At 39.3% G+C, this 24,568-nt stretch overlaps 1 protein-coding gene across 2 annotated transcripts in view; it reads left to right on the top strand.

The window, feature by feature from the left end:
* Window positions 1-10,987, top strand: part of TRPC6 (transient receptor potential cation channel subfamily C member 6) — a 95,361-nt gene extending 84,374 nt beyond the window's left edge. Inside the window, exons 9-13 of one of the 2 annotated variants that reach the window (XR_008203469.1) lie at window positions 1,117-1,320; window positions 6,066-6,149; window positions 7,369-7,444; window positions 7,756-8,059; window positions 8,949-10,987. Coding sequence is in view for 1 of the 2 variants with exons in the window: in XM_052670910.1 (XP_052526870.1) it covers window positions 1,117-1,320; window positions 6,066-6,149; window positions 7,369-7,444; window positions 7,756-7,904 (513 nt within the window). In the remaining variant the exon portion in view is untranslated. Of the gene's footprint in view, window positions 1-1,116; window positions 1,321-6,065; window positions 6,150-7,368; window positions 7,445-7,755 lie in introns of both variants that reach the window. The other variant, XM_052670910.1, reaches the window with a different exon arrangement.
* Window positions 10,988-24,568: the final 13,581 nt, after the last annotated feature.

The following is a 24,568-nucleotide window of genomic DNA, read 5'->3' as shown; positions in this document are numbered from 1 at the left end:
TTGACCTTGCTAGTCTAGAACACACTGTTTCCTTCTTTACTGTAAAGAACCATTTCTTTTGTCCTCACAGGAACAAAACTTTTATTTATTTCTGCAGAATGGACTTGAGCTTTTCTCTTGAACTCTACAGAGAAATACCAGGGTGTTCTGGTAGTCCAGGGGTTGACCATAAGCTGACAGTGTGCCCTCATGGCCAAGGGGTGCGTGGGCAAAAACTGAAACAAGGAAAATTCCATCTGAACTTGAAAACTTTAGTACTTTGAGGGTGAGAGAAACTGACTGAAGAAGCATGGATTTATCTTTTCTGGAGATGTTTAAAACCAGCCCACGCACTTTTCTCTACAACCTGCTGTAGGGGACTGGCCTTAGCAGGGGGGTTCCACAGAGGTTCGCTTCCAACTCCTACCATTCTGTGATTTACACAAAGAAGAAAAATAAAGTGTTTTAACCATTATAAATGTTAAACATAAATTGTGGTGATGATAGATTTAATCACATTTTTAAGCAAGTGGAAGGAATTCAGGAAGAATCCCCTAACCTTTCATAAGCTCAGTTTAAAGTAGTAAAATTCTTAGCTAAAATTTTGAGACTATTTCTTCTTCACAAAGAAAATAATAGGTTAAAGAGGTGAAATAGGAAATCAGATCTCATGTTCTCATTGAGCGTTTTACATTTCTGTTAACATAGTAAATAAAAAAGAAAAATCGTAAGTACAACAGAGTCCCAAGCAAATGACTACTCAGTCAAGCCCAAGAGTATGAAGTTGAATGTTGCCATGTTTTTGTTAGGCATTGTGCTGTGTATTCTTAATTCTTATTACTCTCCTAGCGGGTGGGTAAAAAGTCTTTGTGATGCTGTAATGCAGAATATTAGCACTCATTCTGCATGAACCAATGTCTAAATCAAAGCTCCATAGATCTTCTGAAATTGCATTATTTTAAATGTATTGATAACAGTTAAATTCATTTGTATGTGATTTTCACATATTATAATCAAGCTCTTCATCTATTAGAAATTAAATTCAGCCAACTGCATTCAAAGCACACATTATCTAGAGCATCTTCAATACTAAAGATGCTATTAATACATATTAATAGTAATGTTTCTGTTTTTCAGGATGATGCTGATGTAGAATGGAAATTTGCAAGGGCTAAACTTTGGTTTTCTTACTTTGAAGAAGGGAGGACTCTGCCAGTACCCTTCAACTTAGTGCCAAGTCCAAAATCTTTGCTGTATCTCTTACTCAGACTCAAAAAATGGATCACTAAACCATTTATGTGCCAAAAGAAAAGCTTCCAGGAAGATGCAGAGATGAACAAGGTAATTTCATAGTACATACACTGACTACCAATTTCAAAAGATAAAACAATTTTAAGTTTTCATTATCAGCATTGATCATTTTTTTCTGATGAAAGTCCTGATCTTCTTCATCCAGATTGAAATCAGTCACCTGGATACAGGCTGAAATTCTTACTTTGTTTTTTAATATGAATATTTGTCTACTTCTATAATCAGTTAAGTTCCAAAATAACATTGTAAATGTACAGTTCTTCCTGTTTTCTGTCACAGAATCAGAAAATACTCAGCAGTGTCTGATCCAACTGCCTCCTCAGTTCTGAGGCCAGACCAGGCTGCTTAGGACTTCATCTGGTCCAGTCTTGAAAACCTCCAAGGACAGAGAGAGCACAACCTGTCTGGGCAGTGTTCTATCCAGGATGAAACTCTTGTTTCAGGCTGAACAAGCCCAGCTTCTTTAGCCTCTTCTGATAGGGAAAGTGATTTAGCCCCCACCATCTCTGTGGTCCTCTGCTAAGTCTGACTAGTGCACTCCAACACGTCCTGACACCTGGTCATTGGTAAAGATACTGGGAACCAGTAATGAGCGTTGTACCTCAAGGGTCCATACTTGTACCAATACCACATGATATCTTCGTTGATGACACAGATAGCAGGATCAAGCGCACCGTCAGCAAGTTTGCTGAGTGGTGCAGTTGAAATGCAAGAAGGAAGGAGTATCCTCCAGAGCGACCTGAGTAGGCTTGGAAAATGTGCACTCATTAAGTTCATAAAGCTCAAGTCCAAAGTCCTGCATCTGGGCCAGAGCAGTTTGCAGTGTCAGTACTATCAACAAAGAATAGATTGAGAACAGCCCTGCAGAGGACTTGAAAAATTTGGAAATGAGCTGACAGTATGTGCTTGCAGCCCAGATAGCCAACAGTATCTTGTGGTGCATCAAAAGAGCCATGGCTAAACCATCCTGTGATTTACAGATTCATAGATTCTGTGTTAAAAAGTGGAAGCCCCATGACAACAACCCTTACTGCTCTCTGATAAAAACTATCCAGCCAGAGTTTTGCCCACAACATCCTAATATTGGTAAAATATATTCTCGAGTACAGTGTTAAAATCACAGAATCAAAGAATCTTTAGAGTTGTAAGGGACCCTTAAAGGTCATCTAGTTCAAATCCCCTGTGATGAATAGGGACATCTACAGCTGGATCAAGTTGTTCAGAGATCAGCCTCACCTTAAGCGTTTCCAAATGTATCCAAAACCTTTCCGTTTCAGTGCCTTACCACCATTACTGTAAAAAACTTCTTGCTTGTATCCAATCTAAACCGCCTTATTTTACTTTGAAACCATTTCCCCTTCCTTCATTTCCCAACACATCCTGCTAAAGGGTCTGTCCCCTTCCTTCTTACGGCCTCCCTTTAGATGCTGAAAGGCCACTCTCAGATCTCCCCATACCTGTCTATTCTCCAGGCTGACCAGCCCCAGCTCTCTCAGCCTGTCCTCATAGGAGAGGTGTTCCATTCCTGGAATCGTTTTTGTGGTCCTCCTCTAGACGTGCTCCAACAGCTCCGTGTCTCTCCTGTACTGAGAAGTTCACATCTGGATGCAGTGCTCCAGGTGAGGCCTCACCAGTGCAGAACAGAGGGGCAGGATCACATCTTTTGTTGTACTGGCCACACTTCTTTCAATGCAGCCCTCTGAGTTGCAAGGGCACACTGCTGGCTCTTGTCCAGCTTGCCATCCCTTGTTATCCCAAGTCCTTTCTGGCAGGGCTGTGATCTATCCTTTTTGTCCCCCAGCATGTACTGACAGTGGGGGTGGCCACAAGCCAGGTGAAGGACGTTGCACTTGGAGTTGTTGAACTTCATGAGATTCACCTGAGCCCACTGCTCGAGCCTGTAACAACCTTGCTAAAGTAAAAATAGATTACATCCCCAGCTCTTCCTTCATCTGCAAATCCAGTCAGCTTATCACAGAGAGCCACCTGGAGTGTCGGGCAAATTTTAGCCTTCATAAACCCACACTTACTGTTCCCAGTAACAGTTCTCTGTGTACCCAGAAATGTTCTGCAAAATAACTCAATCCATTATTTTTCCAGTTATCAAAGGAGGCTGAGTGGCCTGTGGTTGCCAAGATCATCATTTTGGGTTCTTTGAAGATGAGTTTGACATTTGTCTTTGGAGACCTCTCCCAGTCTCCATGATCCTTTTGCCATCTTTACAAGGACTCCATCTGCTCTCAGCACCCGTGTTTGCAGCCCATCAGATCTAACAAACATGCCTAGGCCAAGCTCTCTCAACTTGCCCCTGATTCAACTCTCATTCTCAGCCTGCTCTTGGAACTCCTCATCAAAGCCCTTCTCTAAGCACAGTGTCCTAGTAGGCTAATGGTGAAGTCTGAAGGAGGGAAAGCACCAAATCCCTCAGCTCTGCTGTCACTAACCATCCTGCTCAACTGAGCCACAGACCCACTTTTTCCCTGTTCAGCCTTTTCCTGCTATTTCAGCAGTAGAAGCTCTTCTCATTGCCCTTGCAGATGTCAGTTTGAGGTGAGTTTTGGCTTTCCTAATGTCTCCCTTGTGCACTTGGGCAGTGTTTTGAATTCCCGTTTGCAGCCTGTCTCTAAGCCTGTCCGGCAAGAAAGCAGTTTGGTTTTATTCTAAAGCATTCTGATATTTGTTTTATACAAGTGTAGTAAAAAGCACTTGAGTTGATTCATAGCTGTATATAGCAGGCTTGTTTAAAGAGTTTATAGTCAGTCCATTTTTCTTGCAGTGGTTTGGGATAAATTAATTGCATCAGGGTTTTAGGCAGAGGTGGAAGTCTAAAGACTAACGCTGTTACAACGCACTGTGGAAAAAAACTTTATAACCAACAAATGAGACTTAATATGTGGAAAGATGAGCATATGGCAACAGTCACTTACAAAAAAAGTAAATAAGTTAAGAGTTTCTTATTTTGGTTGAATCAAATATATCCTTTACGTAACTTTTTAAAGTGGGTTAAAATAGGCAGCAGACTGAGCAGAGGCCTGTTCAAGGTCAGTAATTTTTGAGATGGTGGCTATAGTTTAGCAGAATGGAATCCAGTAAAGAAATTACATGCCTCTGTGGATTCTTAGCCAGTCTGACAAGCTTCTTTCATAACAGCTGAAAAGTAGAAGTGGAAAGAAATTCATTACAATCCTAGAAGGAAAGCGTGGAGCTACAGCTACTTTTGGCAAGCCCCTGCCTCTGGTTAAGTTCATAATGGCTTATAAAAGCAAACACAGATGTTACAAACACTGACGCCAAAGGCAGCCTTGTTTTTAATTTCAGATGTCTCATGTGCTACAGGTAAATCTTCCAGCGTTTCACAGATCTTATGGAATAGTCCGAGTTTGACAGGACCCACAAAGATCAGTGGAGTCCAACTCTTGGCTTCACGCAGCACCATCCAGAAGTCAAACCCTGTGTCTGAGAGCACCGTCCAAATACTCCTTGAGCTCCAAAAGCTTCAGGCCATGTTCACTGCCCTGGGGAACCTGTTCTGTCCCAACCACTTTCTGGCAGAGACTCTTTTCCCAGTCCTCTGGCAGACCCTCCCCTGACACAGCTCCATGACGTTCCCTCAACATTTGCTCAAGGTTTTAATGACTCAGCATTTTTAAAGCTTTTCATTAAGCTTGATGAAAATTGATTTCACCACTGCTTTGAATTTCAAGCAGTACTAGAGAAAGTTGACATGAGAAGCAAATTTAAACAAGAATGTTTTTTTTCTAAGAGCAATGGCATACACGCTACATTTCTTTCACACAACATACCTGGAGGGATGGATATTTATTTTTATTAGTTTTTATCATTGGTGTATTTAAATTATCTTCGCTTCAGTCTTCAGTTACTTTCGTGCAAATTTTTAATTGATATTTCCTTAAAAACATGTACTAGTTCATTCATTTATGTGACAAGCTGAGTTCATTACAGTAGTAGAATTTTTGGAGAGGAAAAAGCCACAGGCAGAACGCTTAACAATCAGCGTAAAAATGAGGTTACATGGAAATCTTGGCAGTTTCTGCCACCAAGTGGTCAGTCAGCAGAGTACAATCAATGCATAGTGTGTGAAGCACACAAATGTGCTTTTTGCAGGGGAAGCAAATTCTTCATTTTATTCTATTGCATTATTTCCAGAAATTGTTCATTAGGAAACCAGGAGCTGAAGAAGCAATAAGGTGTTTTTTTCTCTTTTATTCTAATAATAAAGGTGATGCTCAGAAGAATATGTATTAGTTTTCAAACTCTGAAAAACAGTGTTTATACAGTGATGTGCACACAGTAGCCAACGTTTTTGTTATAAATCACATCATTACAACATATTAGATAAACTTACGTTTTCCAATATATATTCAAAGCATTTAAGGTATCTTTATTCAAGCAAGAAATTGCAACATTAGCTTTTTATACATTTTTAATTCAGTTTCCATCTGAATTCAACTTAGTATGCTAGATATAAATAATAATTATTCACTATATCTCTCTCTATATATTGTACAATTGTTTTTGCTAATTTAAAATACACATAATCCAAAGAAATCTATCCTACAGCACATTCTCTCATAGGGCTTGTTTTAGCTCTTCTGATGGAGTTCTGCACAGGTATGAAGACTACCACAGTAGTTTCATACTCCCAGAACTGGGCTCTGCAGTTAATATTTTATCATACAATATCTGTGTGAGGTAATTTAACTTAATATTGTACTTATATTTATCTTGTCTTATAAGTAATGTTTCCATTTCAGCTTGGTCAAAGGAAGCAATCAAGTATAAGAAGCTCTGATGAAATCCACTTAAACAGTTTAAACAATCCTCCAAGACAATATCAGGTAAAAAGCACTTTATTTTTGTACCCAGTCAAGAAGTTGTGCAAATCAGACTGACATCATGAAGACAGTCTGAATTTATGCCAAGCAACATGAGTCCGAAACAAGTCCATAGACTTTGTGCAGGTCAGAAATAAATGCAATAATTTAGATACAGTAAAATGTAAAGGTTTTGTTTGTTTGTTTGTTTTGTTTTGTCTTTGTTGTCTGTCCTTATTGTGCAGTATTTTACAGTGTTTGAAAATATCTTTATTTTTAGACACAGGTTGAGTTTTCAACTCCCTCAACTGCACAGTACAAACTAAGAAAACCAAGAACACAATAGAGAATGGGAATTGGAATGGTTTTAAACTATGACAGGGGAAGTTTAGGTTAGATACTAGGAGGAAGTTTTTCACACAGAGTGGGATTGAAACTAGATGATCATTGTGGTCCTTTTCAACCTAGGCCATTCTATGATTCTCTGATTATAAAAGAAATGCAAGAAACTCCTGATCTGTTTGCTGAAGCAGCTAGGCTTATTATGTTGTGTTTCTATATTCTTATACCTCAAACAGGAAATATCTTTCAGCCTTTATGCTTTCATTAGTTTCTTTATTTTTTGTCTCCTCATAATCTTACTATCTATCACTGCATTATAATGATTCCGGTCATGACAAGGTGAGAGTTTTTCAAACAGTCTTATATAGATGCTGTATAGTAACAACAGTGGTGCAGTGCAAAGAAACCAAGTTTGTTTCTTCAACAAAGTATGAAATGCTGAAAGTAGTAAACACTGATACTTTTCTAACATAAGGCAAAAACAAGTTGCTTTCTTTGCTGCACCACTGCTGCTATTGTGCAGCATCTATATAAAAGACTGTTCCAAAGAAATCTGACAAGTCCTACACTGTGAAAAGTCTGAATGCAAGAAAAAATAGCATATTTTTAATAGCACAGATGTTGAAATTTTGTAGTGATATATAGAATCACAGAATTACAGAATCACCAAGGTTGGAAAGACCTACAAGATCACCCAGTCCAACATCCACCCATCACCAATAGTTCTCATGTCCCTCAACACAAAATCCATCATTCCTTGAACATCTCCAGAGCTGGTGACTCCACCACCTCCCTGGGCAGCCCATTCCAGTGCCTGACCACCCATTCAGACAAGTAGTATTTCCTAACGTCCAGCCTGAAAGAAAATAAGAAAACTCTTTTTAAATTTTCTTCTTTGCAGAAAATAATGAAGCGTCTGATTAAAAGATACGTACTGAAAGCTCAGATAGATAAGGAAAGTGATGAAGTCAATGAAGGTGAGTATGTTGATGAATTACTTGTTTACTTCCAATCAGAGAATCAAAACAAACTTCCATGTGAAGGATCATTAAGGTCTTGTGAACTGATCTGAACTCTCACGCTCCTGCCTTTGGATTTGTTTATTTCTTGAACTGCTTTTTTGTATTCCTGTCCATAACCCAACATTCATTCATCAGTGGCCTACAGAATACCCACGCACTTCCAGTTCAGTGAAGAAATCCAAAGAAAAGCCATGATGACTGAGAGGTGCATGGATATGTTATTCTGTCCTTTTCTTAATAGTATGACCTTCTAATGTCTGTTACAGGTGAACTGAAGGAGATTAAACAGGACATTTCAAGTCTCCGGTATGAACTGCTTGAGGAAAAATCTCAAAATTCAGAAGATTTGGCAGAACTTATAAGGAAACTTGGGGAAAAACTGTCAATCAACTCTAAAGAAGAAAGCAAGAGATAACCAAACATTTACGAAATGCAACAGAACATTAATCCACTCAAAGCCATATTTATGTTTTTGTCAAGTCTAGCTCACATTTCTATTATGGATTCAGAAATTACATCATTCCAGTTCTTTACTGCAGAAATCACATTGGCAAATCCTCTGTGGCCATGGTAAACGACTTGATATTTATTTATTCATTACCTGTTGAAGAGATAGTTTTAGAGCATTTTAATATTCAATTTACCTTTTTTAAAATGTGAGTAGAATTTTAATAAGCCCAAACATGACAGATTAAAAACATAAATCCAGACTTTTCCTACATTAACTGGTTGTTTTTCCAAATTTCATTTAATAAACAGTCATGCGTTTGTTTTAATGAAGCAGAAGAGGAACATTCTAGTCTTTTACATATTTACATCAAAATCTATTTAATTTTTCAAGCATTCCCAATTAGCAAAAAAAGGGGAAAAAAAATTAAAAAAAGGTAATTGCCTTTCTTAAATATGTCCAGGATATTGAAGTAATTTATTTGAGCACCTCATTGAAAGAGGTAGGTAGCAGAGTATTCAGAGGTCTTCTCTACTTACCTCTGTCACAGCTGGGGTGTCCTGAAAGATGCCTAGGTTCCAATGGGAGTTGGTGCATTAAGATGGAAATATTTTTCACCAAGCTTATTGAAGAGCTGTTGCTGAGGCCTGAAGGAAATTCCTTTAATCCAAAAAAATTAATCCTTAAACTTATAGTTTGTTCCAAAATTCCCAAGTTCTGCTTTTATGTCTTGATGTAAAACTCACGAACTGCAAGGAAATTTGAATAAGAGTTATTTAAGTTGGGAAATAGCAAAATATTAGGTGTGAACCGTTTGAATTCGGGGAATGTTATGCACTGGGGACCACAGTTCCTCACAGTTAAACTTGTTTAAATTGTTGAATTTTGTTCAGATGTATCCACAGCAAAAGAAAACATGCTGTTCCAAAGGCATGAAATCTCATGTTTGGATGTTTTCATCCCTTGTCCTTTTCTGTTTGTTTGTTTGTTTGTTTGTGCTGTGTTTCCTAGGACTTCATCAATGAAAAGTCTTGCATGTCATCATCAGTATCCACCAATGCTTCCACCTTGCCCACTGCAGTACTCCCCTGTCTCTGGCTGGAGGAGAGGTAGTGTAAGCTGGTCTGGTAGTCACTTCTGTGACTTGCCAGCTAATACCTTCATGCAGAATAGTTGGCTGTTTTCTGTTTCTCCAAGTGGATGTGGGCTAAATGCCATCTCATTTTCCCCTCAGTTAATACAGTCAATAGGGTTTCTCTCTTGTAACAATCAGCAGTTCTGGGATTGTTATTAGCACTTATTATGTTTCTCTTAAAGCTTGTTTAAAGAAATCAAAAGGGCTGGGAAATATTTTAACACAAACTTCAAGATGCATAACACACCTATAAAAACTTATGCTTAGGAAACAAGGTTAGGAAAGGCTTGACAGTAATTGCTTTTAAAGTAGCTTTGTGAAACTTATTTATTGTGGAATATATCGGATTGTTTCCATGTCTCTCTTTTAGACTGGAGGTATAAAAATGTTGTTTTTAATGTTGCAGATTAGTTTCCAGCTGAATTTACTGAGAGTCCTTTCTTGAAAAACATTGGTCAAATAACTGTGTATTTTTAGGGGAAAAAAAGACTGAATGAAAACTGGTTTTGCAACCACTTACAGATACGGGGAACTGAGGGGTTCTGCCCTGCCTCCTGTGGAGGTGGAGTGTGGTCAGAGTCGTGCAGGTTGGTCCTCCCAGCAGTATTAACCATGAGTTGGGGAACTTAGCCTTATGCTCAGCCCGTGAGGTTAGCCACTATCGGAGCATGTGGGACTCAGACACAGTGAACTCAGGGTTTAGAAGTTTTTAAGGTCTCTTCTTCTGAGGGAGGAGAAAGGAAACGAGATTTTCAAAATCTCATTGAACAGGCTGTATTACAAACGCTGTGTGTGACTGGAAAACTATGAGCTACAAAATAGTCAATTTAATAACTTGCCTTTGATAATTAAAAAGCATTACCTCATAACCTGTCGTATTTCCTGCAGTACTCCATAGGGAATGCTGCAGACTCTGAGATGACCATGCTGGTTGTACATCAGCAGAGATGCTCTGGTTTCTGTGTCAGCCACTTTACAGAAATGAAGGCAGTAGGAATGGTCTGTGGTTGGAAGTCAACATGAAGCTATCTATCTTCACAGTCTTTTGGCTTCTAGAAGGCTTCTGTCCATCTCCTTGAGTCAGGATTGGCTGCTGATTTTGAGTTCCCACCCCATATGAATATCTGTGGCCTGGTTTTCTGAAGCAGTGAGCACATTCTACAGCTGCAGTTAATGACCACATTAGAGACCCCACCGCACAAAGATTTTCCTCTTTTAAGAAATCTGTTGACCAGAACTCTGACCTGCAATTACAGTCAAAATTTGCTTTCACTAAGTATTTGGGTTCATTGCAATGCACAGTTTGGATCTGTGGCCCAGTTCTGAATGATGGTAAAAACTTCAGTCTCTATAAATGCAGTGTGAGGAAGTGGCACTTAAGGAAATGTGTAATCCTGGCACTTTTAAAGGGAAGATTTTTCTTACAGAGACAAAATGGACACTGTGAATTTGTTAAGCCCAAATTTTGACTTATCTTAAAACTATAGGATCATAATGTATATATTGTATTTCATGAAAAGAAAAACATGGATTTTTTTAATTCAATGAATATATTTTATATGTAGTTATTACTCATGGAACAATTTGTTAAATATATTTGAAGAAGTCTAATGCCAAATGTAGTGTGACAAACATTGTAGTATTTAAAATGAGCACAATACCAAATATCTATTTCTGATCAAAAATTAAACGTACCAGACTCAAAATACCTTTGTGTCGCATTGTATGATCACGTTGGTCCATCACTGCCTCATGCAAATACTTCAAATTGCTAGCAGTGCTACTACAATTACTACTACTGCAATTACTCTAACTACTACATTTTCTTGGAAGCTTCAAAGACCTTGTCCTATTTGATTAGATCCAATGTGAAATTAGCCTGCTCTGGCTAATTGTGACTGATGCTGGACATTTCTGAAGGACCCTGCATTAAGTAACAGGCAATCTTCATCCTACATGGTTCTACTTCAGGTTTCTAATGACAAAGGATTGACATAACTTCAGTGAGGAAGTGTTTCCAGATTTTTGGGGGTGAATTATTAGGATAACAAAGTAGTCTTGCTACCTACTTGTGTTCCTTTTAATTCCTTTAAATTCACAGCTCCTGCAGCAGCATTCACATCCAAAACAGACCCAGTGTGAAAAAGTACTGGCTTTTGACATTTTTTCCCATTAATATGTCTTAAATTAGAATTATGAGATGCAATAAGTAGAACTCATCATCTCTTAGACATTCTTCTCTTTGCTTATATGAACATTACGCTAAAAATATAGGAGGGCTTAAATTGTGAACAGAATAAATAAATAAATAAATAAATAAACACCATAAGTAAATAATTCTAAGTCAATTCCAAAATTAACACTGCTTTGCACTGGGGTTTCTCCAATGATTTGCTTGAAGCCAAATCATGCTGAGCTTATTTGTCAAGGTGGAACACAGATATTGCAGCGTGATGCTGTAATACAGGCTTCATGTATTCAAGTTTTTCAGAAATACGTCCTGAGTGAGAGATAAAGGATTTCATGCATAATTTCACATATTCCATGTTAAAATCTGCTGTATTTCATCCTATTTTAGAACACTGGGAGTCAAGCCAATGAATCCTAATGGTTTTAGAAGGGGGATGCATGGGGTCATCTGATATTCTGTGCCAACTATGAAGACTTTGCACCTGAGCTCATCCAGACTTTCTTTACATGCAATGTTCAATGGTGAGATTGTGCTCCATTTGAAGACAGGCGGGTATCCTAGATGAGCCATATGTTGGAAGTGGCCATTTCTCTCTCACTGTAAATAGGCCACTGTGTCTATTACTGATGTCTGCAACGAAGTGTGAGATGTCCCAGCTTACAGAAATTAGCACTGCAGTGCACTGCAGAGCTGTGAACCATCACAGATGATCACGTGCTTGAAGTGCTTGAATTGCTGAAGCCAGCCATCAAGAGGGGCAGGATCTCACCTGCCACCAGAAGAATCCAACCTATCCTCCAGGGATAATGTGTTAGTATGGTTCTTCTTTTCTCTGAGGCAATATTATGGTTTTTTTCCTTCTTCAATACAGTAACTGTGAGTAGGCATAAATGAAAATACCCATTAACTGCATCTACCCAGGACATTACAAAAACTGCAACTTTGTGTGCACTTGGTGACTAAATTCATGGTGGTAAACCAGAAACTTTACAAAAAAGAGAAGTTAATTTCCTATACTTCATTACATTGTGGTAAACATCTATTTTCAGTATTATCTCTTTAAAGTCAAGTTTGCAATGTACAGTTTGATCTTGGCAGTGCTTTGGCTACAGCAGCTGTATCTTATAATTCACTAAGAGCACATACCCATGGCTGCAGTGTCCCCAAATGAGGTTTAGTCCAATGAACTCTTGCATTTTCCTGTCATAGGTTTTCCTCAAGCCTGAAATCTGTAGCTGAACATTCTAACTAATACAATATAGAAAACATAATGTGCAACTGTACTCATTCACTGAACAGAATAATTCTTCTTTTTCATGTAAATCTTTAATGCTTTTTAAAAGTTCTTTAGAAAATTCCCGGTGTGAAGAATATTTCTTATTTCTGCACATTTGTGTTCCTCTTAAATTTTAATTTGGTCTGTGGAAGATAGAACTCATAAATCAGGAAGTTTCTCTTTGGAAAAATGAAAATGTACTTCTTAATCTCGTTTAGAAAGAGAAGTTAGGGGAGGCTCAGGACTGACTTTAAATTTCACACTCTGAGGAAGTTAGGGAATCCCGTAGGATACAATGCTCTTCCCTGGCATGTATAACCTCGAGTAGCTCAAAATATTGCAACTGTTTTATTTCTTCCATTGTCACAATCAGCGTCCTGTTCCTCTTTCTGTTTTTGTCACCATCCTTAATGTGACGTCACTGAGGTGGTCACTTCAGAGATCACATCAGAGGTCTTTCAGTGCTTTTTATGTCCAGGCAGCTATTGGAAAGGCACCTGATTTTGCTTTAACTTTTTCAAAATTCTGCAGTTAAACTCCTTGACATTCCTTCTTTGCTCCTTTAATCAGTAGATCTCCAATCCAAGTAATTGAAAAAGATCAGATTGCATTGTCTGCAAATACCGCTCAGGAGAGAAATCATTATCAGTGTGAATAGCAATGATTTTATACATCTATACGTATAAACACTTCTGTATCATATTGATATTTCATCATGCTTTAGAAACAACAAGGAGTATATTCTGGTAGGTTTCTGCAGTTTGACAAGAAGGGCGTAATTAAAAAAAAAACTTGTATTTTAATACCAAGGATAGTTCAGAATCACCACGCTCTCACCAGTCCCCCACCAAAAGGACAGTGTAATCCACTGCAGTAAAAAAAAACGACTCAAATGATTTTTTTTTTTTGGATTGATGCCTTCACAACAAGAGGCATTTCTCCCATGAGCAATCGTTCATGGGAGCTGCAATTCTAACAATGCCCATTAAAGTACACACAGTGCCTGTCCCATCTGCGGCCTCATCAGTCCTTCCCCATCTTCTCAGGGTAAGCTGGGGCTCTGCAGATGGGCCAAAGCAAATCTGCTTCTGAGCAGGGAAAAATAATGAACACAGTAAATTGTTTAAAATGCTGTGCATCGTGAGATGAGTTTTTATGGTGAACAGAACATAAGCACATTTCAGGTTGTTATCAAACTGTGTCACAGTAAAAGATTCAAGAGTACTGTGGATGGCTGTGCTGAACAAAGCACATGTGACCTGAGGTGGAAGTTTTGTTTTCTGATTGAAAATACTTGTTCCAGAAATGACCTTCTGCTCAAATTCATCAGCATCATTTAACAGTGTGGTGAGCTTCTTCCCTCTGGAGTGAACCTTACACATTGCTTTGTGCTTTAGCTGAGGAAACCATGATTCATGATGCAGCCACGTCCCTTCAGCAGAGACTTCTATGATTCTGCAGGAGGCCATAGCATAAAGCCAAGCCCAGCTGCACCGAGAAAAATTTATCAGCATACCAGTGAGAAGAAATAAAGAAATCACTCCTACAGAGCCAATGGTTATTTTAACAGCTGAAGACCTGTAACCACCTATGTATATTCCATGTGTCTGGGGATTTTGTCTCTTCTGTTTTAGATATTCATAATGTAGATAGCTCAGCAGCCTTTTAGGTTCCTCCTCTAATCTCCTAAAACGAAGAGAAAATTTCGGGGCACAATTTTAGATCTAAAATAGTCTAAAATATGCCATCAAAACACACTTTCAAAACAGCTCTTCCTACTGCTCAGGTAAGTCCCATCCTCTGTCACAAACCTTTAGTTGTGAACATCCATGCAGTGAGTACAGACCTTTGGCACCTTCTGCCGCATGGACTTGGCACAGACTTCTGTTGCCTGAATGACGCTTCAGAGGTAAGTGTTGGTTTAGGACAGGGGCTGGGCACTGGCTCAAACTGTTTGCAGCTCTTCGTTTTTAGAAAATGGGAGTGCCTTGGTGGGTGAGCAGTGAGGTCTACCAGGAAATAGTGGTCTTGACAAGAACTGATGGATGTTATACATGAAACTATTCTGAGAGATCTTCCGTGCAGGGGATTTCACATCTTCAAAAAGTGCACTTCAGCAAGACTCGACACATCTATATTTATTTATGCATGTAATTCACCTAAATATGATGAAGAATGAGGAGGAGGTAGGGTTTGTGCTGCATCCCCAGCAGCCTATCCCAACAATATCTCATGGTATTATGGCATGTATTAGTCCTCATGAGTTTCCTCACCAGCTCTATAGGAGTGAAATAGGATATGTCTCCAAAGGCTGATAATTATTTTTGGCAAATGCTCTTGTTGTCATGCTCACTTGGAATTCAAATACATGAGCTTCCTTTTACACAGAGAACAGTATCCAAGCCAGCAGGCTGCAGTTGGTCTCTGAAAGTATCTCTAGAGCAAATAATCCCTGAATCTATCAAAGAAAAAAATTGAAAATTGGAGGCAGTCTTGGTCAGTGCAAGGCTGACGTGTACATGTGTCTCCAGAAAGATGTTTCTGCTGCATACACCTCTTCCGTTATTCTAGTACTTCATTTAAATAATATATTGTTAAACATGCTCATTTAATCTTAGATTTATTGACTTACATATTTGGTTTAGGCAGGAATTCAACTCCAACAGAAATAAACATATTTCAAGTCAGCATTTTCAATGTCTATAAATTTTACAGTATTGGCATAACATAGCATCTATTAGCCAATGGTTTGTCATATCGAACTTTTCCCATGCACAGCACACAACTGCAGTTAGATAAAGCCCTCTGCATACCTGCAGATCACAGGATGTGTGCCAGAAGAACACAGATGGCAGTAACGATCCATCTTATTTAATGGCTGTAGCTAAGACAGCTCAGACTTTCTGGATGTAAATGATGTTTGAATTCATCAGGGTACAATGTAGCAGAGCTGCTACTCCAGACTTTACAGTCTGAATCAAATTCATCCATCCCAGTGGCAGTGGCATTATACAAAGAGTGCATCTGCCTTCCTGTGTACCCTGATGGGATAAACTGAGCATTAGAGTGACACTATTACCTTTACATACGCTGTTCTGTGCCATACCTACCTATGGCTGTTTGTCCAAAGTAAAGTCAGCCAGAGCAAAGGTAAAAACCACACTGAGAAGACAGTCTTCAAATAAAATCTCAGGTCTTTCCCAATTCAGGAGGCTTGGTGGGTAAGATAGAATGAGAGGAACAATTAAAATCAGGGCAGAGTTATGACAGAGTCTCTGTGGGACCATGGCGAGGCTTTTGCAGTCCAGCAAGGACGATTCTAGAATATCTACTGTCTTGGTTTGTGAACTATTGTAAATTCCTTTGGCAGTAAGTATGTGTGGATGACAGGCACAGAAACTGCTGACAGCTCCCTGTTGATTTAGCTGAGTCACAACAACACAACGGCATTTTTTTTTTCCTAACACTATCCAAAATAAATATAATTGCTGTCTGGATCAAAGACAGGATTTGATGTAACCAAGGAGCATATCATATTTGCTCCAATTTACAATAATTACAGTCTATTGTTAGACTCCTGAACATTTTCTATGTAAGTTCCACCGAAACCTGTAATCTGCTATGTTCATCCCTATAAATGTCTTAATTTTATATATATTTACATAAAATATCATTCTTTTTCTAATAAAGCAAGTATTTTGGCAATTTTACTTCCCAACTGCATTTCTATGGCCCTTCATTTACTCTTTTCCTCAGTAACAATAAGCTTGAAAACAATAATTTCCCGCAACAGTGCCATGTCCCTGCCAACATAAACTCATTATGCCACGGCCAGAGGCCTGAATTAACAACTCCAGCAAGGAAATACATGTATTGACTCAGTAACAATTATAATATAACCTGCTTATCCTCATGCAGTTCGTTTGTCAAGGTTGTGGCTAATTGCATTAAATGCATCAGCTTTCCAGAAATCTCCATATTAAAAAAAAAAAAAAAAGGATAATTAAAAAAAAAAAGGCTTGTCTGAGCAAACTCAATTCTGAAAACCAGAATGACTGTCCTCATTCTTATTTCTTTTTGATTACTGTGTAAAAGAAATTAAAAAATACAATCAGGCCCTAGAAAAATAGGGATAAATTACCCTTGGCACTACGAGAGGCTGTAAGCAGCTCTAACACACATAAATCCCTTCAGCAGGCTGCATCCCTACAGAAATCAAACTTTATAGCCTTGTTCATATTTTACTTTCATTCCCCGGCTGCAGCAGCAGTGATTGCAATGGGTGACCTGGCTGGGCATCAGTCTAAATCAAGTTGAGCAGCCTTGGATAGCCTGGGGTCTCTGTGTTCCTACATTTGTGAGCTCTGTTTCCCTGGAAGCATGAGTGCAACCTGCCAGCCAAGCAGGGACACCAGTTTAAATTAAACCTGAAACTTGGCTTTCTCTTACACCGTTTGGATGAAGGTAAGGTTAAGGTTTGGATGAAGGTTAAGGAAAAGCCAAGCACAGAGGCAGAGCCCACATACACTTTTGAAGTGAGTTCAAAGAGTTGTAGTGTTATTTGGATCCAGTGCAGGAATTCGAAGTTTAAGGTCACTGATCTAATGCTCACAGTACCTTCAGTTGACTCCATATATAAGGCTCATAAATTGACCTAAAATCCTGCTAATCAGGTACATTGAGGCCTTATCTGTTATACGGGTGTGAGAACTACTTCAGGACAGCAATGTCAGTGCAAACACTTTAGGTGATGCATGCTTATCATGCTATATTTCTTCCAGGCATGCAGCAACTGATGGAGCAAACCCTGGGAAGCCACAGGCACACACACTGCTCCCCAAAATCATTCCACAAAATCCACATCGTACTGTCCATATCCATCTGCCATTGTAGTGGATGACTTAAACACAGAGCAAAGTGCTGTTGGGGCTGCTTCCAACTACTCAGTAATGAAGCAAGCCTGTTTTCTGCAGACTGTTACAATGGAAACCAAGACCTCATGTGGATCCGTCTCAATGGGGCAAAGCTCTGGAGGCAAAAAGTGAGGAGAATGTCAGTGAACGAAAGCGTGCAAGGAGACGAGCCGCCACGCCGGGGCAGTGCGGCCCTGCTCTTGGCTGGCAGCGACATGCCCAGCTCTGCCCAATGCCTGCAGCAGCGCTCAGGCAGCCTTCCTCTGTCACACACACCTACATATGCATTATACGTACAGAAGATACACACGTTACATATGTACTCAGATATGCATATATATATTTTACGTAAGTACAAATTCTACACATAATCATGCCAAATATCCTTATTTTATTTTTTGTGGTCCTTTGGGCATTCAAATGCAATGTTTCCTATAAAACAGATGATCAAGCAAGGCTCTAACTTCACTGAAACCACTCAAAAGTCATAGCAGATATTTAAGGAAAACATTTCAGGCTTGTTGATCCTGCAGTTATTACACATCTCAGTCCCATACTGAGAACAAGGGGCAATGGACATAGTTTGCTGCAAGAAGCTCAGATTAGATGGTAGGAAATGTGTTTTCCCACTGGCTATTCTCATACACTGGCACAGACTGCTCACAGAGTTCTTAGTTTTGGAGATTTTCAAGAACTGATAGAACAAAGTCTTGAGCCACCTTTGCAGGGCTGGATCTGCATTGACCAGGCTACTGAGTTTCCTTCAAAACAAAAATTCTCTGATTCTCTCATTCTATTATGAATACCTTTATACACATAAAGACTTGATGATTGAAAGTATTATTTCTACTTATCCAAGACAACTATTAGTAATATCTGACCAGCTGTTTTGCATATTTGACTTAACCTAACTTAACCTCTTGTTTGAACTCCAGTAATTGGAGGGATGTAAGAAATCTTCTGAGATCTCCACACTGCATTTTTCCCTTGGTGAGTTTGGGACATATATCAATTATTATGCATGACATCCAGACCTATGATTAATCCTTTCCCTCTCATCTGAGCACAGCAATTTTTCAGTATTTATTTTGTTTTCCCAGCCAAGGAAAATAAACAAGGAACAAGCAGCCAAGCAAAAGCCCCAAGCAGACAAACCAACACAGGCAAACAAATGTGACCAATCCCTACTTGGGAATGCTGGAGAATGCAGAATGTAACCTTTTTATCTAGCAGGATATTATTCCAACCTGATGCAACAGAATTTAAACATTGCCTAGGAAATAATCTAACAATTCTTTAAAAAGAAATTGTATCAATTCTTCATTGTATCATCAAAATGAAACTCTATAGAGAAAGTAATTCCTTGAATAACATTCAGTATAAATATATTAAATCCCTGAACAGGGAAACTCTAAATACATAAGATACACCTGCTGTCATTCATAAGAATAACCCAACCAAGAACTGTGTTGTGCTCAGTCTACTCCAGCTATTTTCATCTCCTTGTATTTCTTTTCCTATACCTTTGTATCATTTCCTACTTTGCACCATTTCCTCCCCCCCCCCCCCCCCCCCCCCCCCAGTAAATACTTGTTCATCACAGTTTGGTGTGGATTTTGGAAGAGCTGGGTGAAGGCAGTGGACTGAAGAGCTCACTTGTGTGGCAGAAATCATGAGATTGGAGCAGAGAACCTGCTCTGGGTTTACAGCAGGAAGTCAAATGAATTGGACTTATTATGTTTTGATTGCTGTAGGTCAGCTTCAATGGGTTACAAGTAAGTATGAAATATGCCTTAATATTGATTCCTTCTTTCCTTTGTTCCTGGAGCTTCTCTACATTTATCCAAATTTTGTAATGAAAAGAGATGCCTCTGCGCTAATTTTCATCCACTGTTTCTTCATCAAGGAAAATATTATTTGGTTCCAGCAGCTGGTCAGTGTCTTCTGCTATATTTTTCTCACACAATAAGGAAGGAGCCAGAGGGTTCTGGTGGATTCTCTTGCATAGAAGCCCTTTATGGGTACACAACAGGGAAATGTTGAATGTGAGTGGGGAACTGGACCCAGCAGCCCTGACACCCACACCCAGGTCAGGGCTACAGCTCCACACCTGCTCAATGACTCTTTGCTGCCTTGGTTATAATCATGAAATCTCCTTTTAATATTTGTTGTCCTTGTGACTTACATTCATCAATCTCTGGTCTAGTTTCTTCCTGTGGGGCTGGCATGACTGCTATCCTGGTAGGGCCACCAGGGCTGAATGACTTCAGTTAGTGAGATTTATTCTGCAGAAAAGTGATTAGGTTACACAGCCTTGTATCTATTTTCTTCCTTCCCTTGCTCTTGAGTCTTCAGAGTCTAAGAAGTAATGCAAGTAAATTGACTGCAGGTTTTCTATGCCTCCTAGAAGATAAGCTGGAAATGCTAGTTTCTTGGGGAAAAAAAGTCATCATGCTTTATTGCTGTATTGTACTTTAACTCTTTTCCTCATAAATAATTTTCACCAAAGCCAATGCTAGAATCTTTACACACTGCAGTCTGGAAAAGAACAGCAACTTCTTATGGTTTTAGTGATAATTCTTGACCAAGTTTGGCCTTTTGGCAAACTGTGAGTTTTCCATTATATTGTAATTCCCTGAAGTTTAGTATATAGCTGCAAAAATGAAGGCTGTGAAATTATTTAAGATTCAAGAAGATCTTAATGAGGAGAATGAAGCAAATACATTTCTCTATTTGTGATTGGGAAATGTTTCTATTTTCACTGCTCATTTTTGTTTTATTTTCAGGAGGATAGCTGGGCAGTCATGTCTGAAAGGTCTGCAGAGATGCCTTCGAAGCCTTCACCAGGCTGAACACTGAACGAAGGGCCCACTGCCGTATGTTCTGCACAAAACTGGTGCTATACTGTCCTTTTAACCTAGAGACAGGGCTGGTTTGTGTGCATTTGGTGCCAGTGTTTTGTGGTGAGCAAAGTAAGAAGCCATGGAAGGCTTTCATTGTGGGGGCAGAAAATATATCTTTCTACTTTTAAATAAAATAGTAAGCTCTATCCTGTACCCAAGGTACAACATGACCATCAGCCTCCCCTGTCATTAGTGCTTGTGTCCTTCCGTCCTTCACCCCTCCAGGCCCCATGTGAGTCACAAACTGATTGACCTCTGCTTCCTGAGCACTGCAGCCCACACCCAGCCTGCTCCTCCTGGCAAACCCCAGGCCACCGGAGACAAGATCTTGCCCCATTCAGCCCAAAAAAATGGATCCTGATTCCCACCCTAGATCTAGATTTCCAGAGTATGAATACAAAATGTTTTATCGTTCTGCTCGGGATATGAGAGAAAAAATGTAATATTTTTTCAGATTTGGAGCACATCTCCTAAGGAAGAAAGGCTGAGGCAGTTTGGATTGTTCATCCTGGACAAGAGAAGGCTCCGGGGAGACCTCATTGCAGCCTTCCAATTATTAGTAATTATCTCCAGGGAGATTATAAACATAAGGGAAATCAACTTTTTGTACAGGTTGCTATTGATGTGACAAGGGGGAATGGTTTTAAACTTAAGGAAGGAAGATTTATATTAGATGCCAGGGAGAAATTTTTCACTGAGAGAGTAGTGAGGCCCTGGCGCAGCTGCCCAGAGAGCCGTGGTGCCCCATCCCTGAGGTGCTCAAAGCCAGGCTGGATGGGCCCTGGGCAGCTGAGCTGGTGGGGGGCAACCAGCCCATGGCAGAGGCTTGGAACATGGAGGGCTTGAGGTCCCTTCCAACCCAAACCATTCTATGATTCTACAACTCTACAGTTCTAGGATCCTATGAAGTAAACTATTTTATTCACTTATTGTTACTGGCTATATGGTGATTTACTGAACCTCTATACAAACTTCCTGGAGTCTGACCTCACAAAGAAAGCATTCAGATGACAAGGGAGGGATTGGAGTGGCAGTGTTCCAGAAGTATTCAGTGTGGTTTTAGTATGAAAATGGAGAAAGTAGGCTGAAATGGAAAGCTAAAGCATTCTTCTTTCTTCTTTTTTATTTTTTTAATAAGAAGAAAACATTTTTATCTTCAGACTAATACCATCTCCTACTGCTTCTGTACCTGAAATGAGAGAAATGTTACTTTCTTATAAGAAAGTTTATAACCACACTGGATCAAATTCCATATTGGAAAAAAAAATCCACTTTTTTTCAAACCTCCTATCTTAGTCTTTTTAGTTCTCACTTTGTTTATTAATTTAGAAAAGTGCACATTCAATAAATGTATGTTTAACTTATGTATATTCTCTGTATATATACATCTATAAAATGTATATCTGTATCTGAATATTAAAATAATACACAAAGTACATGCAAATTCATATAAACATACATACCTCCACTCATGCACATACAAACACCTGCTTCTAGTTTAATTGAATGTCAGTAATGCTTACAATATTAGGGCATAGCAATCTGACTAAAAGCACAGGACTTGCCTCAGTGGCTTCAATGCCAAACTAGCAGAATTTTCATGTCTTGGTCAATCCAGACCCAGAAAAAAAAATGCATTTTCCATTTTTAGTATGAACTAAAGGAACTATGAGTTCAGTCTCCTCTGAGTAAAGGGTTTGAAAAAATGATCTTTTAGACCTGAAATGTCACCAAGACATTTAGCTCACAGGATTCTGGCACACATAAACCAGAGCTACCATGCTTCACTGTGTTCATCCACAGTCACGGATTGCTAATACAGATTAAAACTCAGAAGCCTGAATTCCAACAATTTTTCTTTTCTTTTAAATCCATCACTATAATCACAAATCCAGAGCCAAACTAGAAGATAATGCCTCTGTCAAAAGACTTTTTTTCCTCATAATGTTATTAAAAGCGACCGAAACCCACAGGGTATAAAATGGTTGTCCAAAAACAACCTGCCATTAACTTTATAAAAACACAGCTTCTGTATTTTGGGCACTAAATAGGTTACATCTTGAGCACATTCTAAAATAACTTAGATATATTGCAATCCAAATACTGGAGGGGAGTATTTTATCCAATCTGAACCACAAACCATGTAATGTCTTAAAAAGTCTTTCCGATTGAGCTCCCAGTGAAGTCAACGGCATCGCTTTGCCATGCCTAAAGAAATTCTGTCAGTGACCCCTAAAGTTATGTATCTTATGTGGCTAAGACAAAAAACAGTCCTCTTCCAGTTCAAGATGGAAATGTGCTTATTGATTGAACTGCCAACAGTTGCTTTTATGGAAATGGCTTCCAAACTGTTTTCAAAAAGTCCATCTACTTGCCTGAAAACACGAGCAGGGTTTCACGTGCACAAAGGATTTGTTATTTCTGTGGCTGTTTCTTGTCCGTGCTGGAGAAACAAGAGCAGTTTGCTTCCCATTCCACTCCCGTCTCTTTGCGCTATAAACTTTTGAGTGAAGGATTTGCATTTCCCTGTGTCTGTCTAGAATCTTTACCAGATCTTTCTTCTGTCTTGATGAATAAAAGCATGATGTCAGTGTAAAATACGTAAGTTCCTGCATAGCTCACTGGGAATGTGATGATAAGAATCACTGAAATCTACTGAAAATCTGCTTCCATGTGGTCAGGCTCTCGCCCATTTGCTATGTACTATGTTTCTGGTCAGCTTTGCCTTAAAATAGTGCTTTCTGGCAGGAAAGGTCTTACAACTATATTAAAACATTTTCTCTATTGATGGCCAACAAAAGCAGCTGGGAGTCAGCCTGCTCTTTTAGAAACTCACAGACAAAAAGACCCAAAGTGGAGCTCAGAAGCCCATTTCTCATCCCGCCATGGGATCAGCTCTGTAGGAGCCTTTCCCTTGGTCTGTTTTTACATTTTTACACACCCAGGTGCAGGAGACTCCACAGCAGGCACAGCCCACACTCTGCACTCACTGCATGAAGATGTTTCTTTCTCCTTCTCTTGTGATCTGAAGTTTCCTTATTCTCTCGAGGCCTTCCCGCCCCAGCCCAGTGAAGTAGGGCAGATTGTTCTTTTCCTCTTCCACAGCCTGCTGTGAATTTGAGGACTATTGTCACTCCGGTCATTTCCTTCAGACTAAACACCAATTCTTTGAATTTTTTTCCTTAAAAATCACATTTTCTAGACTTCTCTAAAATCTTTTGATTTTTTTTATGTCCCTCCCTAGCAGTGACTGTCCAGCTGAGACCTTGCCAACACAAAGCAGAGCTGCAGTGTCTTTCCGTTACAAGCTGACCTTCAGCTTATACTGCTCTTTCTCTCGAGGGCATGTCACAGCTGACTTTCATTTAATCCCTGCTCTCACGTAACCCCTGGGATACCTTATTTTTGCAGAACTCCTGCATAGCCTGTTGCTTCCCAGAACAAAACAGCAGTTAATACAGATTTTTTGCTAATACTTTCGTTGAGGTATATTTTATTGAGAGTTTTCTCTCATCATTTCTTTAACTCCTCTCTCCCCATACAAGCCTAGTGCTTCTGCATTGCACAGGCCACTAGCAGCTCTTATTCCAGCATAGATGTGGGCAAAATATTTGGTAAAAAGTTAAGGCACAGCAACAGCTCACAGGAATGTATGTGATGATTTTGCACGGTTTTGGATGCTAACACTGGTCCTTGAGGTTTTCACAGCTTCTTCATTGTTTTACTCAGGACTTTTCTCTGCTCTTTTCTCTGTACTGGAGATGCACGCTGGTTCCTGGGGAGACGTCTCAAACTGGTTTATACAGGAATTCATCATAGATTTTGAATATTTTCAAGTCTGCTCTTTACGAAGTAGCTTGAGTACACATTTCCAGAAGCACAAACAATGTGGGAAGTTCATAAAATTTATCATCACTCACCAACTGATTCTTTATCATTTGTTAAACTATCTCATTCCATCCCCCTTCCTCAGAGGAATTTGCTCATCCAGAGAGCCATTAGTCCATCATGTTTTGTATTTTCTGTGCTCTTCATTCAACTTGAAGGAAACTAGCACAAGATACTTGTCTCACTTGCATAAATACTTTCTTATTGTGTTGCCCTTCTGTGCGCCATGAGCTGAGTCTTGAAGTCCTTTAAGTTGCTATATCTCCAGCATGTTTACCTCTTTCCAAATCCAAATCATTTACTTGCAAAATGGACTATGCAAGTA

The sequence above is a fragment of the Tympanuchus pallidicinctus genome, unplaced genomic scaffold, assembly GCF_026119805.1.
Source record: "Tympanuchus pallidicinctus isolate F22 unplaced genomic scaffold, pur_lepc_1.0 scaffold11, whole genome shotgun sequence".
In the NCBI taxonomy this organism is placed as follows: Eukaryota; Metazoa; Chordata; class Aves; order Galliformes; family Phasianidae; genus Tympanuchus; species Tympanuchus pallidicinctus.
The sequence above is the reverse complement of the archived record's forward strand: the minus strand, read 5'-3'. Positions and strand labels throughout refer to the sequence as shown.